This window comes from Tenrec ecaudatus, chromosome 4 (assembly GCF_050624435.1).
Source record: "Tenrec ecaudatus isolate mTenEca1 chromosome 4, mTenEca1.hap1, whole genome shotgun sequence".
Taxonomy (NCBI): domain Eukaryota; kingdom Metazoa; phylum Chordata; class Mammalia; order Afrosoricida; family Tenrecidae; genus Tenrec; species Tenrec ecaudatus.
In genome coordinates, this window is record NC_134533.1 from 198498428 (window position 1) to 198512999 (window position 14572).

At 46.6% G+C, this 14572-nt stretch overlaps 1 protein-coding gene across 1 annotated transcript in view; it reads left to right on the forward strand.

Moving 5' to 3' along the window:
- Positions 1 to 706: 706 nt before the first annotated feature.
- The window catches only part of ACP3 (acid phosphatase 3), a 52022-nt gene continuing 38156 nt past the window's right edge, over positions 707 to 14572 (forward strand). Inside the window, exon 1 of the mRNA XM_075547899.1 lies at positions 707 to 826. Coding sequence (XP_075404014.1) covers positions 707 to 826 — 120 coding nt within the window. The remainder of the gene's footprint in view (positions 827 to 14572) is intronic.

Below are 14572 nucleotides of genomic sequence, written 5' to 3' on the forward strand. Positions count from 1 at the left end.
GGGCCCAGCCATACCAGCACGTGAACTTCTTTCCGATGTCTCTTTCTGTAATTCTGGAACCCTGAAAGATGAGGAGTCCCTGACTTGTCATTTCTAGCCAGGCTCTGCCCCTTCCTAAGTGACAGCGCAAAGGAAAAGTTGGCATCATGCCCTCTCCAAAGAAAACTTCAAGCAGAAAGAAGGACGGGAGTATCTATGGACAGTGGCTTTCTGACGGAGCCCTGGTGGTGTCGTGGTGAAAGTCGACACCGGAAGTGAGGTTCCTGTGGCCAAGTACCACACACAGTCGTTGTCCGGTGGCCTTGTGCTTTTCCTGGGGTGTCACCATTCTCTCTTCTCAGACCTGGTTGTTCCCTTTCCAGGACACCTCTTCTTCTCATCTCTGATTTGGATAAGTTGCTGCCCTTTGAGTCTCAGTACTGACCCTTGGCGCTGTGGGTGTGAGCTTAAGCAACAAGCAGAGTTTCCCTGCCCTGGAACTCACTGTCCTCGGCACCGAAATAAAGGTGATTGTAATCTCGCAGCTCAAAAATTATGTGACCAGATACATACCAAACCCCGCCCCAAACTTCCTGGAAAATTTGACTATTCATGAGTCTGGCTCCTCCTTCCCTTTTCATCCCTTTAGGAGTCTTCCCTTCAAAAGTCTTTTCCAGTGGACAGAGCACATCCATCCTCACTCGGGTCCAAAGCAGCTCTCCCCACCATGAGAGCTGGCCCACTCCTCTTGGCCAGGGCAGCCAGCCTGGGTCTCAGCATCTCCATTCTGCTCTCTTGCTGGTTGGAGCCAGGTGTGGCGGCCAAGGAGTTGAAGTTTGTGACCTTGGTAAGTAGATGTTTCCCTACCCTTTGGTTCCTTTTTTTAAAGAAACCTCTTCTATCAGCAGGATCTGAACACCAAGTGTCGGGTTTCACTTTCCGCCCCTGTTGGCTCCCACAGACCTGCAGGGCTTCAGACTCAATAATCAAGTTCGGCAGGTTCCCCTTGGGAAGACCTAGCAGGTCCTGACAAGATCGGGTTTACTCTTTTTGCCTCTGCGGTTTATTTTCTGGCTGATTTTACAACTGCCTCCAAGACAGGCGCCGGTGATCGCTCGCTGGCTGCAGCTGGGCCCGAAGCGCTAGCCGGTGCTGTTTCTACAGGAGGGCGGAAGGTAGCTTCGATCTGTTCAATGATGATTCGTTTATAATTAAAAAAAAATATTTCCAAAGACATCTTCCAAATTACGCGGCTCCTTCCCCTTTGTCTTTCTGTTTATCGAGAAGTTGAAATCTATATATATTGAATAGCTTTTGAGGCCTGACAATGAAACAAAACTGGGGGTTTTTAGGGTGCCTTTCTGATGTAGATAGAATCGGCTTTTTCTGCATCAGTGGTACCGATGACAAGACGGGACTGAGGACAGTGCCTGATGCCTGGAGTCAGCAAAACAAAACACACTGTTGGCATTGAGGGCACACACCTGGCTGAAGGGTTGGAAAAGAAGTGGGGGTTGCCCCTGCCCACGTGAGTCCTCGTGTGACTCCCTCTGTGGCTCTCGGATGGTTTGTTTTGCTGTCTCTCTCTCTCTCCCTCCCTCCCTTTTTCTTTGTTTCACTCTGTCCCACTTTCTTGTCTTTCGTAGGCCCTTGTGCCTCCTTTGCCTTCCTTACATAATTGACTTCTACAGTCAAAGGGGACACTTAAAAAAAAAAGAGTAAATGTTCTCGCTACAAGAAATAGCCAAAGCATATTTTTATAATTTGGAGTCAGCTTCAAATTAGAAATTAAACATGACATTGTAAATTTCTCAGTTTGGGGGTCTCAATCAGAATTCATGTCTTTCTCGTCTATGGAGTTACCCCCTGGTCATACGTTTATGTAAATCATGGTCTTAGTTCAGGAAATTATTTTACTTGTTCCAAGTCAATAATAAAAGAGAGAGAGGAGGATGCTGGAAAACCTATCACCAAGTAATTACAAACCACCATCAGGCTTCTGTGCTGACCGAAACGGGATCATGCTACGTACTTTCTAGAAAAACCTGGGTCGGCTCGACTTTTCCCTGGGTTCTTAAGTTCCTTCCCCCAGTGTGGGGGGTCTGGAGAAGAGCGCAGCCAGTGCTGTGGCCCTTCAGTAAGAAGCTCACAGGACACAACCCTCTTTGAGATGGTACAGTGAGATCCCAGTAACCTGTGTGTGTGCGGTGTGTGGCGGGTTCTCTTCATCCATGCTCTACCTGTAGCCTAAGCTAACATTCTCTGCCTACTAAGTTAAGTGTGGTTTTCACGAGCTCCAGAACTGCAGGGTAATTCTTCCCGAGGCAAGCAAAATTATAAAGGTAAATCTCGTAGCTCACAAAACATATTGCACAAGGCTAATGGTGACTATTTTTCTAACAGTTAACTGATGCCTCCTTCCATAAGTGGATAGAGATAAAAGGCATCTCAATACATCTGCCGTTGCCTTATCAAAGCGTCTGTATCTCAGAACTTAAGCCAGAAGATGTAATTTTCTTCTTTTATGGATTATAGAGAACAGTTAGCTATCAGTGGCTAAATTATATATCAATGACAATCCTTAGGGAATTTTTGAGAGCATCAGAACCAAAGCAAGGCACCTCGGACATTATTAATGCTAAAAACCCACAAGCAAGTGAACTGAGTCCACTGCCATCACATCGTTTCTGATTCATTTAGTCAACTACATTGTTTCTGGTTCGTTTAGTCAACTCTGGGTAGGGTTTCCAAGCTATAAATCTTTCCAGAATCAAATCACCTCAGCTTTTCCCCAAGGGGTGTGCGGTATATTTGAACCACTGACGTTGCAGTTAGCAGCTGATGCTCCTTAGAGCTGACTGAGCCTGTACTAAATGTCAGGCACTGTTCTGAGAGTTTGATGTGCATTATGTCACACACTCACCTGGACAACTTTATATGGTGAAGTTACCATATAAAACACAGAATGCCACATTTTAATTTTATACAAACAATGAATACTTTTCATATAAATATGTGATTTTGTCATCTATCTATCTTCTATCGATTTGTGCTTTCCTTGACAACCCTACCATAAGATGTAGGAACAAACTATTCAAATCCTTATTTTATAGATGATGACATTTAGGCACAACTTGTTCTTGATCTCGACGTGGAGTGGTGAGAGACAAGATCTGAACACAGGCTGAGATCCTAGAAAAAGAAAAACAAACTCACTCCCATCAAGTCAATTCTGACTCACTGTGACCCTGCAGGAAGGGAAGCATTGCCCCTGTGGGCGTTTGAGATGGTACCTGTTCATGGGGGTGGAAAGCCTTATCCTCCGCCCACAGAGCAGCTGGTGGGTTCAAACTGCTGACCTTACAGTTAGCAGCCCAACACGTCACCATTAAGCCCCGAGCACTGGTGCCGATCACTAGCTCTAGTCTGCTCCTCCCGGTGATAGCGAGTGTGAGACCCAGCAAGTGGGGCTGCTCTGAGATCCTTTCATGGGGATCTGCTGTGGGGTGACTCACAAGCAGCCAGGGTTTTCTTTGCTTTCTCGTGGTCGTCCAAGAAAAAGAAATCTTTCCCATTTCTGAAAAGCTGTTCTTGGCAGGAAGTGCAGGAAATAATCTCTGGTTTTTGTTCCCCCTCGTGAACACAGCCACAACATGGTCTTTTAAGTGAGGCTCCTCCACTCATTTGACAAGTTGTTAACAGGCGTTGCTGGGGGAAACATGAATCACAATCTATACATTCATCCATTGTGTCAAGCACATTTGTACATATGCTGCCATCATTTTCAAAGCATTTTCTTTCTACTTGAGCCCTTGATATAAGCTCATTTCCCTCCTCCATCATGAACCCTTGATAAGTTATAGATTGTTATTTTCATATCTTACATCATCCTCTGTCACTCTCCACCCACTTTTCTGTTGTTCGTCCCCCTGGGAGGGGGTGATATGTTAATCCTTGTGGTCTAGTCCCCCTTTCTCCCCTCACATTCCCCTTATCCTCCTGGTATCTCTATTCTCATTGTTGGCCCTGAGGGGGTTATCTATCCTGGATTCCCTGTGTTTTGGTACCTATCTGTAGCAGTGTGCATGTTCTGGTCTAATCTGATTTGTAAGGTCTAATGATGTCATGATAGTGGGGGGAAGGAAGCGTTAAAGAACTAGAGGAAAGTCGTGTGTTTCATCAGTGCTATATTACACGCTGACTGGCTCATCTCTTCCTTGTGACCCTTCTGTGAGGGGATGTCCAATTGTCTACGGATGGACTTTGGGTCTCCACTCCATGCCCCACCCCACCCCCATTCACATTGGGTATGATTTTGTTCTGAGTCTTAGATGCCTGATCCCATCGAAACCTCATGATCACACAAGATGGTGTGCTTCTTCCATGTGGGCTTGGTTGCTTCTCAGCTAGATGGCTGCTTGTTTATCTTCAGGCCTTTAAGACCCCAGATGTTATATCGTTTGATAGTCGGGCACCATCAGCTTTCTTCACCACATTTACTTATGCACCTATTTTGTCTTCAGCAATCATGTCAGGGAAGGTGAGCATCACATAAGGCCGGATTATTAGAACAAAGTGTTCTTGTATTGAGGGAGTATTTGAATCAAGGCCCAATGTCAATCTACAACCTTAATTCTTAACATATAGATATAAGTACATGAATCTATTCCCCTCATTATATATAAATATATTTACATATGCATATGACTGTATTTAAATCTCTATAAATTCCCTTTGCCTCCTGGTTCTTTCCTCTATTTCCTTTTGTTTTCCTCTTGTCCCACCATCATGTTCGGCCTTCATTCAGGTTTAGTAATTCCTCGCTGTTACATTACCCTTGATTAAGCACCACTATGCATCTTATGCCCTTCTCTCCACTGATTTTAGTTCACTTGTTGTTCCATTATCCCTGGGTTTGTCCACCCCTCTCCCCCACCCCACCTCTGTCACCTTCCCTTTTCTTACCTCCCCTTCTCCAGTATCCCCCCTGGGACCATCAGTCCCATTCTTTTTGTCTCCAAATAGTTTATCTGAAAACTGTCATTGTAAAGCAAGGAAAAAAACACAAGTTCAGGTGACCTTGGACAGACAGAATCTCTCTCTCATTCTGTGAGACTTCTACAAAGTAAGGGATGCTGACTCTCCCTTCCGGTTCTTTGTGGTTGACCAGATGGAATGATGATCATCATCAATTGGGATTCCTATGTATATCAGTTCTTGCTCATGTTCGTGGCATTTCTTGATAGAATTGACCTCCCAAATTCAGAGCACATTGTCTCTACTCCCAGATAGGTCATTCCCACATTGTGATTGGGAACATTTAAATGATGCTGGCATCATACATGACCAACTATGGCACACTTTCTGTAGTCTTCTTCACTGCTCTTGGAAGTGTGAAAAATTGGCAGGCTACTCCTTGGGATGGAAATCCAATCTGGCTCTCAATTTTCTAATGCTTCTTATTTTTTCACGTCAAAGTCAAAGTCCATCTCGAGGAAAACATTGCCCTCTCGTTAACTGAACTTCCAGCCTCCTGTGTCAATCATGGAGTGGAACCACAGATAGGTCGTTCATGCAGCTGGGTCTCAGATTCCTCAAACGGAAACTTGGCGATGATGACCATCCCGGTGTTTCCCATTACACAGAGCTGTTTTTAAAGACAAACAGAATGATGTGCATATAAAAGCGTGAACTGGGATGCAAACATAAGGTGGTGTTACGAAGCAGGCGTCTCAAATGGAAGCTTCCCAACACAATGGATCACCTCGAGGTGATCCTCACTTGTTCTTGTGTGCAACTTAAAGGGAGCCAAGAAAAGGAGCAGAAGCTATTACATAGCTGTCGTCTCCACTAGAACCTTAGGCTAACCACTCAACTCGTTTGTACTAAAGTGTGCCCCACCTCCAAATCCTCACTCCATCTCCAGGGAGGGACGGGCTGGAAGTGAGGGGTGGCCGCCACAGTTCGAGTACGGCATAGCAAAAACTTAAGTTGGGTTCAAAAGCAGCAGAGCAGAAAAGAAAGGAAACATTTATTTTAAAATACGCAAAGGTAGACTTGAATCCCTGTGCGGTGGCATGTGATTGTTAAGGAAGAGAGGGAAGCCACACTAATTCTAATTTTCGAATGTGGGTTATATTGGAAAGATGATGATGCCGTGGAGACAGAGTGCAGACAAGACATTAACCATCCCGTGGAGATAAAACATAGGCAAGGCATTAAACACCTGACATGCTTAAAAAGTAATGTGAAGGAGAAACACCAAAGAAACATCACTTGGTGTTCTTTACAACACAACGTCACCCCGTGGTTAAGAGTAACAGCTTGAACTGTCTGGGTTTAAATGCAGTTCAATGCCTTACTACTGTGTGACTTTGGAGGCGAATCAATTCAGCTGACACTCGGTTTCCTATCGGTAAACTAGAGACAATCATAATTCACGAGGTTGTTCTGAGACTGAGCACTTATAAGTCCATCGGATCAATGCACACAACATTGTTACCTTTCATTAATAGGATGCTTCAAAAAGCTCACGGGGGAAGAGAAGACCATGGGATGTTTGTCATGAACTTTGTGAAAGTCCCGTCGCATACATGCACTCACATCGTTCTATCCTCTGTGCGCTTGTAAAGGATTCATCTATCCAGTGCTTTAAAATGCTCGTGCGTCTTGTTTTCTATCCATTTCTTTTATTCTCCAAAGAATGATGTGCATCCACCCCTCGCGTATCGGTTATCTTATCATCCAACATTTCACCTTTACAGTATTAGTGAAAAATCTACTATTTTGTGCATGAGCAACAAACTCATAGGACTGGCAGCAGTAAATGGTGAGGGACAAAGTGAGCATACTGCTGGCTGTCATGGTTAAAGCTATGGGCCAATGAGACGGGGCTGTGATGCTCTGTGGGCTGGCGTATGGACGGATGGTGGCATCCTGTAGTTTGTGAGCTCATGGGGTTGTTCTTCGTTCTTGCAAAACACATATTTTCATCTCACCGCCGAAGCACAAAGATAAGGGAGGAGTGGGTGAGCTTCCCGGTCTTTTTCTCCCTTTCAACCATCCTGAGTTTTCTTCTTAGTTTGGGGTCCCATAAAAACACCCGGATAAATAAATGCCGTATTCAAACGGGACTCCGAGAGCTACACAGCTCAGACCCATTGCAACGATAGCTTGACTTCCTGGTCCGTGGACTTGCTGGCCCTTTGCTTCATAAATTGACCAGAATGCTGAATAGACGACTGATCCCCTTTTATTGGCCTTCGTTTTCTTTTTTTAAAGTATTTGAACAATGCCTTCAAACCTAGTCATAAGCTTCTCAAAGCCTATAAATCTTTTTTAAGCACTTCTATTAAAACCAGAAGTGATCATTACCAGATTGGGCGTAGCCACTGATGCCAGGGTCTTTACTTCTCCGAAAGTACCCTCTCACGCCGACAATCAGATCTTGATGTTACCAATGAGCAATTAAAGGGCAGTTGGGACTTCGTTGTGCTGGGAACTTGATTTGTAGTCCTTTGGTGGACAATTTAGAAAGTCTGAGTTGCCCCGAGTTACCAGGTAAAGTTGATCGCAAAGCAAAGCTAGGTCTCCTAGTTCAGTTGGCATACCACCTCGCTTCCTTGCTCCCTGGTTCCCAACTAGCTGCAGCTGTGGAGCAGCAACTGGGTTCCCAGTGCTAATGGTTACGGCACTAGGCTGCCAGCCAAAGATAGCAAGTTCAAGATCATGTCAAAGCTCCTCCATACAAAGTCCCGGTCATCTATTTCCAAAAAAGAAAATCAGCTATGGAACACTGCGGAGCACAGTCCCACTCTGACACACGTGGGGTTTCCAGGAGTCCACATGGACTTGACAGGAACCGGAAGGAGTGGGAGAGTTGTAGAGACTCGCCGTTCCTCAAAGACCTTTGCGGAGGAGGCTGCCATGCACTGAGTGCTCGTCCCCCGTCAAGGAGGAGCTCGTGGGAACTTGCTTACATAAATAAGCCTCTCACCAGTTTCATGCTGGTGCTGTTTGCAAGGTTTCAGAATGGTGCCACAGGTCAGAGGGACTGTACTTGACTCAAGATGTATTTGCTTCAATCAGCCAGGTTGCCACTCGGCGCCCTTGACTCTTTTAACATGTCCTAAATTCAGAGCAGTCCCCTGTCATTCTTCCTTTTCCATCAGGGCGATGAATCCGGGGAATGCGTGATGATAAATTCATAGCGGGGACTCTTGGGGGACAGACCGGACTGTGCTTTTCTTTGCTCAACTCGTAGTTGCCCATTTGCCGTACACTCTGCAAACCATGGCCGCCAGAAAAGGAGCTAGCCCCATGCCTGAATAACGTAACAAAATTAGCAGTCACAAATCACTAGCAAAGTCTGGATGTTGAGTATATCCTGTGTACCCCGGGATATGCTTATGGATTTAAATCTCATGATGCCCCCACAGATACATACAGATTCTCTTGTTCTCCAGAGAGGGAAATGGAAGTAGGCAAAAAGTGAAGGTCAGTCACTTTCCCAAGGTCACCCAGCTTGTCAGCGACACCAGCCTGGTTTGAGTCCTGGTCTACCCACTCCCCACATCAGGGTCCTGCTGATGGCATGTGGTGCCCCCTCCACCCACCATAGCCCACAGCTCGCATCCTTTCCCTTTTCTGGGAGCTCTGCACTTTCCCTGGCTGCTGGATGTGAGTCTCATTCCAGGGCCAGACACTGTCCCAATCGCATGTCCTTTCACAGCTAGTCAACTTCCCTGCTCAGCTCTGAGGTGGAGCCACTTAAAGGACTCATTCTTTTCTGCCCAGCTTAGTTTACGTTTTCATCTCCACACACGTGAGTTTCTCAGTCTCCTAAGATGAAAGAGCAAAATGGGTTTCGATTCATGCCAACATTTGTGTGTTGAGCAATCGCCACCATTTAGAGCCGATTCTAATAAAACACAATCCGGAGCCTTTTAAGGTCAAGACCCAAAGGACATTCTAGAGTTTCCAAAATCATTCCTAAGTGTGATGACGCAACTGGAATTCCATGGTGGTTTTGGACACTCCAGTCCAGCGCAGGCCAGACTCGGCCTTCAGGTAACAAAGGCATAACTGTACAGCACCCGAGAGAAGACGACCAGAAATGAAGGCGCAACTGAGTAGGAAAGAGCACATAGCACACCTTGCAGTGACCCCCATAGAGGGCTTCGGAGACGGGAGCAGCTGGTAGATTTGAACCATCGGCCTTGTGGTTAGCAGCCCAGCTTCTCTGACTTCCCTACCAGTACTTCCTTACAGGAAAAAAAAATTACAAACAAAAAAACACCACAGAGATGCAAGAAGAATGAGAAGAAACTGGTAATGTACCTGGGGGGACTGACCTAACCCGAGATCCCTTTATTAACACAAAATTGTGTGTGTGTGGGGTGTGTGTGTGTGTGTGTGTATGTGTGTGTGTGTGTGTGGGTGTGTGGGTGTGTATGTGTGTGGGTGTGTGTGAGAGAGAGAGAGAGTCCCAGCAGGCCAGGTTCTGTTAGGAGAACATAACACGGAACATGACAGCAGGGATTCTGCTTTGAAGGAGTTTGGAGGGGAGGGGAAGTCAGACACACACACACACAATAAGCAATTAGAAAAACACCCTGAAAACATCCGTGATGAAAATAAAACAGATATGCTAGACAGAGCAGGAGCTCCCTCATAGTAGGTGGTGAAGGGAGCCCTCTCAGAGAAGGCTGCAGAGTTTGTTTGTTTAGCGCAGACCTGGATTTAGCGAATGTGTCCAGGAGAACAGGCACTAGGACATGCCCAGCAGACACCGCGCCAAGCACAAAGTCCTGCAAGAACATACGTATTGAGACGGCAGGAGGGCCAGTGTGGTTAGATCACACGGTTAGCAAGAGGAGAGGACAGGGCAAGGTAAGGGCAATCAAGGTCAGCGGGGTCTTGCAGGTCACAGTAAGAACTCTGGATCCCATGCAGGGGGCGGGAGGCATGATAGGATGTCTGCAGAGTGTAGACGGTGTGGAAGGACTATGATTGGTCACAAATTGATAACTGCTGGGGACAGGCGGGGCTCCTGGGAGCTTATCACATACTTTGTGCATGTTCATCCTTTTCCATCAAAACTTTCTCAACAAGAAGAGACCGTTAAAGGGTCCGAAGGAGGCAAATGACATGATCTGATGGACATTGTTAAGCAAGTCTTATCGGCACTTCATCCACTGGTCACCCGATTCAATAGTTCAATCATATCCAGGAGATATGATTAGCACATTCAATGGCAGAACATTCCCCTCCCCCTGCCCCCTTGATTAAATCACCTTCTAAATGAGTTCTGTAATCACCTTCAGTCGAGTGCTCACTCCCCCTCCCACCTTCACTGAGAACTCTCAAATTCCCTTTCCCCATACCCCCCTCCCTTCACACCCCCTACAAACTCTGCCATCAGTTATTATCCCTCTGTGCTTCACAAACGGATAAACCCCACTAAAACCATAAAGAACACAATCTAAATGAGTGGTAAGGATAAAACAATAGGAATATAATGATAAAATGCCAATAATGAATAAGGAAAAAGGGCCACCATGATACTTAAAAAGCCAGGGAAGAAGTGTCCATGACTGGCCTTTTTTTTAACAGAGCATTCTGGCGACTGAAAGATGAGCCCGTTCTCCCCAGCTTTCCCCAAATCCTTGTCTTCTGTCCAGCACGCCAAACCCGTCTGACAGCTCACTGGAACAGGATCGTTCATGGGCGTACCAAACCCTGATGGTTGGTGTGTTTGTGCTTAGGTTACCTGTGATGTTAAGGTGACCTGTGATTTTATCATACATGAACTCTGTCTGATAGCATGGAGAGCACCGGGGACTAGCAGCCATTAGAATTAGGGAGTCCAGGCGGCTTTCTTAATCTAGTTGAGCCTTGGGTTTCTACATGGTTCGGTGCAACAATCATCCCAACCCATCCTTCCAGTCGGGTTGTAAGAATTAAGCGAGATGGAAGGGGAGGGAATGTTCCCAACCACACAGGGCCAAGCAAATGCCAAGGGTGGTTGTTAGCTCAAATGCATCCCTGACGTAGTTACCACCCATATGGATGCAGGGGACCGCTGAGTGTTTTTTGAGCTTCCAATGGATATTATAAAGCCCCTGTGTGGTGCACATGGTTACGAGTGGAGGTTCCAGTTTACCAACAGGAGCCTTGGAACAAAGGCCTGGCAATCGAGGCCCCCCAAAATACCAGCCACTAAAGACCCACAGAGAGCTCTATTCTGCTCCCATACACATGGCATGAGTCAGAATCAACCCGGTGACGATGGGGTGGGGTTCTGTTTAAAAGAATTCCCGAACGATTGCTGGCCCGGGCAGAGAGACGGCAAATTTGGCAGGACCACCGTTAAAGGCATCATCCACCGCAGACACATAAGCATGCCTGCGGGATCGCCCAAAGGCTTCAGTTTGAGCAGGGCTCTGCTGGGATTTCCGTGTGTGTGTGCGCGCGCGCTCACACATGCACGCGCGCACACGCATGCCCTTTAATTTCCAGCACCGGGTGGGAGGTTGTCGATTATATTCTTTCGTGGCTTCCACAGCACTTTGAGCCATTTCTTCAGAAACCCTTAGAGCCCAGCGCCTGGGGAGATGGCAATGCTTTCTGACGGGTAAGGACCGAGTGAGGAATCTGCCCCAGTGTCATCGTTCTGGTCCAGTGCGCTGCTCCTTAAAACCTGCTTCTCCAGGTGGACCGCACTTCCGCTCTCTCTCTCTCCCCAGGATGACCTGTCATTGAGCGATATAGCCTCCATTTTAGGTTTTAACTGAACTCCACACCGTTCCCAGCGCCTTCCCTGGCTTGCTTTCTTACCACGAGGTGCTTGTTCCTGGGGTAACACAATCCAGCCAACAAACAGCATCGAGGACAGAAACAAAACCCTTCCGGTTGTTGAGGAAAACAATCCATGGATTAGGATACAAGTGGAAGCGCCACGTCCCAGATTTGGGCAGTGTGACGCTGAGGGATGAGTCTGAGCTAGAGAGATGCTCAGTTACGGAGAGTGGCTTTGGAGACACCCCGCCTGGGGTTGAGACCCAGTTCTACCAGTTCTAAGCTGCAGGATCTTGGGCAGGTCACTTAGCTACAGTCAAGGTCTTGGCTTATGAAATGGAGAGGATAGCAGTGACTTCCCTGCACAAGCGGCTTCCAAAAGTTGGTGGCGAAATTCCACTATATTTTCATTCCATTTCCCAGAGACTTTTGGAAGCCCCTCGTAGAATCGGCGAGAGGATTAACCGCACGAGAAACACAGTGCACGGCCTCTAGGGCACAGCAAACGTTCAAAAAATATTGAGGCGCTACTGTGATGATAGCAGCTGGGAGGAAGCATTGGAATCTCTTGTATTAGAATGACCATCTCTCTTCTGATTTCTTTTTGCCTAGCTCAGTGCTGACAACTGGGGCTAACATTGTGCCCCTCGGGCATTCAGCAATGTCTGGAGATTTTTTTTTTGTTGTTACAACTGGGGTGGGTGGATGTGATGCCACTGGCCCCAGCAGGTAGACACCAGGTATGCTGCTAAGCATAGTGCAATGCGCAGGAGAGCATCCACACGCAAAGAATCACCTGGTCCCAAATGCCATAGCCACAGCCGACCTTGCTGGGGTTGAGAAACCTTGGTAGCTGAGCAATGTAGGGTCTGTAGTGGCCTGAAACCATGGACAACTTTAGTAATTCACACCTGGGAATGGGTTTTTCACAATTTCCTGGGGCCTGTGGCTGTCTGCTTCTGAGTCCACCCCTGACTCCATACACAACAGAATGAAAGGATGCCTAGTCACACAGCCAACTGGGCCACTGTGACCCAATGGGTTTCGTGTTAGTCCAGCTAAACTAGAGAAATAAACCCAGGGAGACTCATATATGTATAAGAAAGAGCTTTATAGGGTGAAGGGTGACATCAGATACCGTAAGACATGAAAAAATAACATTAATTTATAAATTATCAAGGGTTCATGAGGGAGGGGAAAGTGGGGCGGGAGGGGGGAAATGAAGAACTGATACCAAAGGCTCAAGGAGAAAGCAAATGTTTTGAGAATGATGATGGCAACAAATGTACAAATGTGATTGACACAATGGATGGATGGATTTTGATAAGAGTTGTACAACTCCCCAATAAAATGATTTTTAATAAAAAACTTAAAATACATAACTTTTTTAAAAAGACAGCTGTGAGAGCCCCCAATAAAAAGAGTTTTTAAAAGAAAGAAAGAGCTTTATATAAAAGAACAATTGTATATTGAGAGAGCACCAGCCCAGTCTGGTTAAGTCTATAAATCTGATATTAGCCCATATGCCGTTACCAGTCTATAAATTCTTCTTCAGACTCACACAGCACATGCAATGATGCTGAATGAAGGAAGGAAGATCACAGGCCAGTAGGTGGAAACTCTTGTGGATCCAGTGGTGGTGGAAGCATCTCAGCACTGGCGTGGTTCTCCACATGGCTTCTCCAGCTCCAAGGCTCTGGCTCCATCAGCATGTAGCTCCATGTGGCTTGTCAACAGGAATGTCTCACAGGGAGACAAGCAGAGAGAGTATGTGTCCTACCTCAAGGGAGCAAGATAGGAGTTCCCAGAATCCTCTGGAGAAGGCCATGCCTACACAGAGACTTCATTGGCTGTGGCCTGATTGACAGGCTAGCTTCTACCCCCTTTGCAAGTTGACAGGTTATGTAACTACCAGTTTCCTTTGACTAGTTTTCAGAAGTGGATCACCAGGTATTTTTTCAAGTCGGTCTTTGTCTGGAATCTCTGTTGATGCCTGTTCCGCATGATAGCAACATGCAAATCCTCCCAGACAGATGGGTGTTGGCTGCCCATGAGCTGCATTGGCTAAGAATCAAAGCAGGTCTCCCATATAACCCACTGCTGCCAAATCAATTTTGACTCATACAGACCCTGGATAGAGTTTCTGAGCCTTGTTTTACGCCTACAGAGCTGCTGGTGGGTTTTGAACTACCAACTCTGAGGTTAACAGTGCAACACTTTAGTCAACAGCACCACCAAGGCTCCTTGGTTTCCCACATAGAAGGTTAAAATTTCACAACCAAACTACCAATGGCTCCCTGACATCTAGAAAGTCGGAAATGAGTTTTGATTATGGAAAGAGAAGAACTAGATTATGGAAGGATCAGTATTTTCTAATCCTGACCAAGTGGTCCTTTGTTGTTGTTATTAAGTGCCGCCATTGAGTCGGCTTTACCCATAGCAGCCTGACGCACAACAGACCGAAACACTGCTTGGCCCACACCATCCTCACAACGGTTCCTATGCCGAGTCCATTGATGGAGCCACTGTGCCGATCCATTTCCTTGAGGGCCTTCCTCATTTTCACTGCCTCTCCACTTTACGAAACATGACGTCCTTCTCCAGAACTGTCTCTCCTGACAACGTGTCCAAAGTATGTAACACGGCGCCTGGCCCTCCTTGCCTCTAAGGAGCCCTCTGCCTGTGCTTCTTCCCACACAGATCAGTGGGTCCTTTTGGCAGTCCATGGTACTTTCGGTATTCTTCTCCAGCACCACCATTCAATGCATCGATTCTTCTATGGCCTTCCTTATGC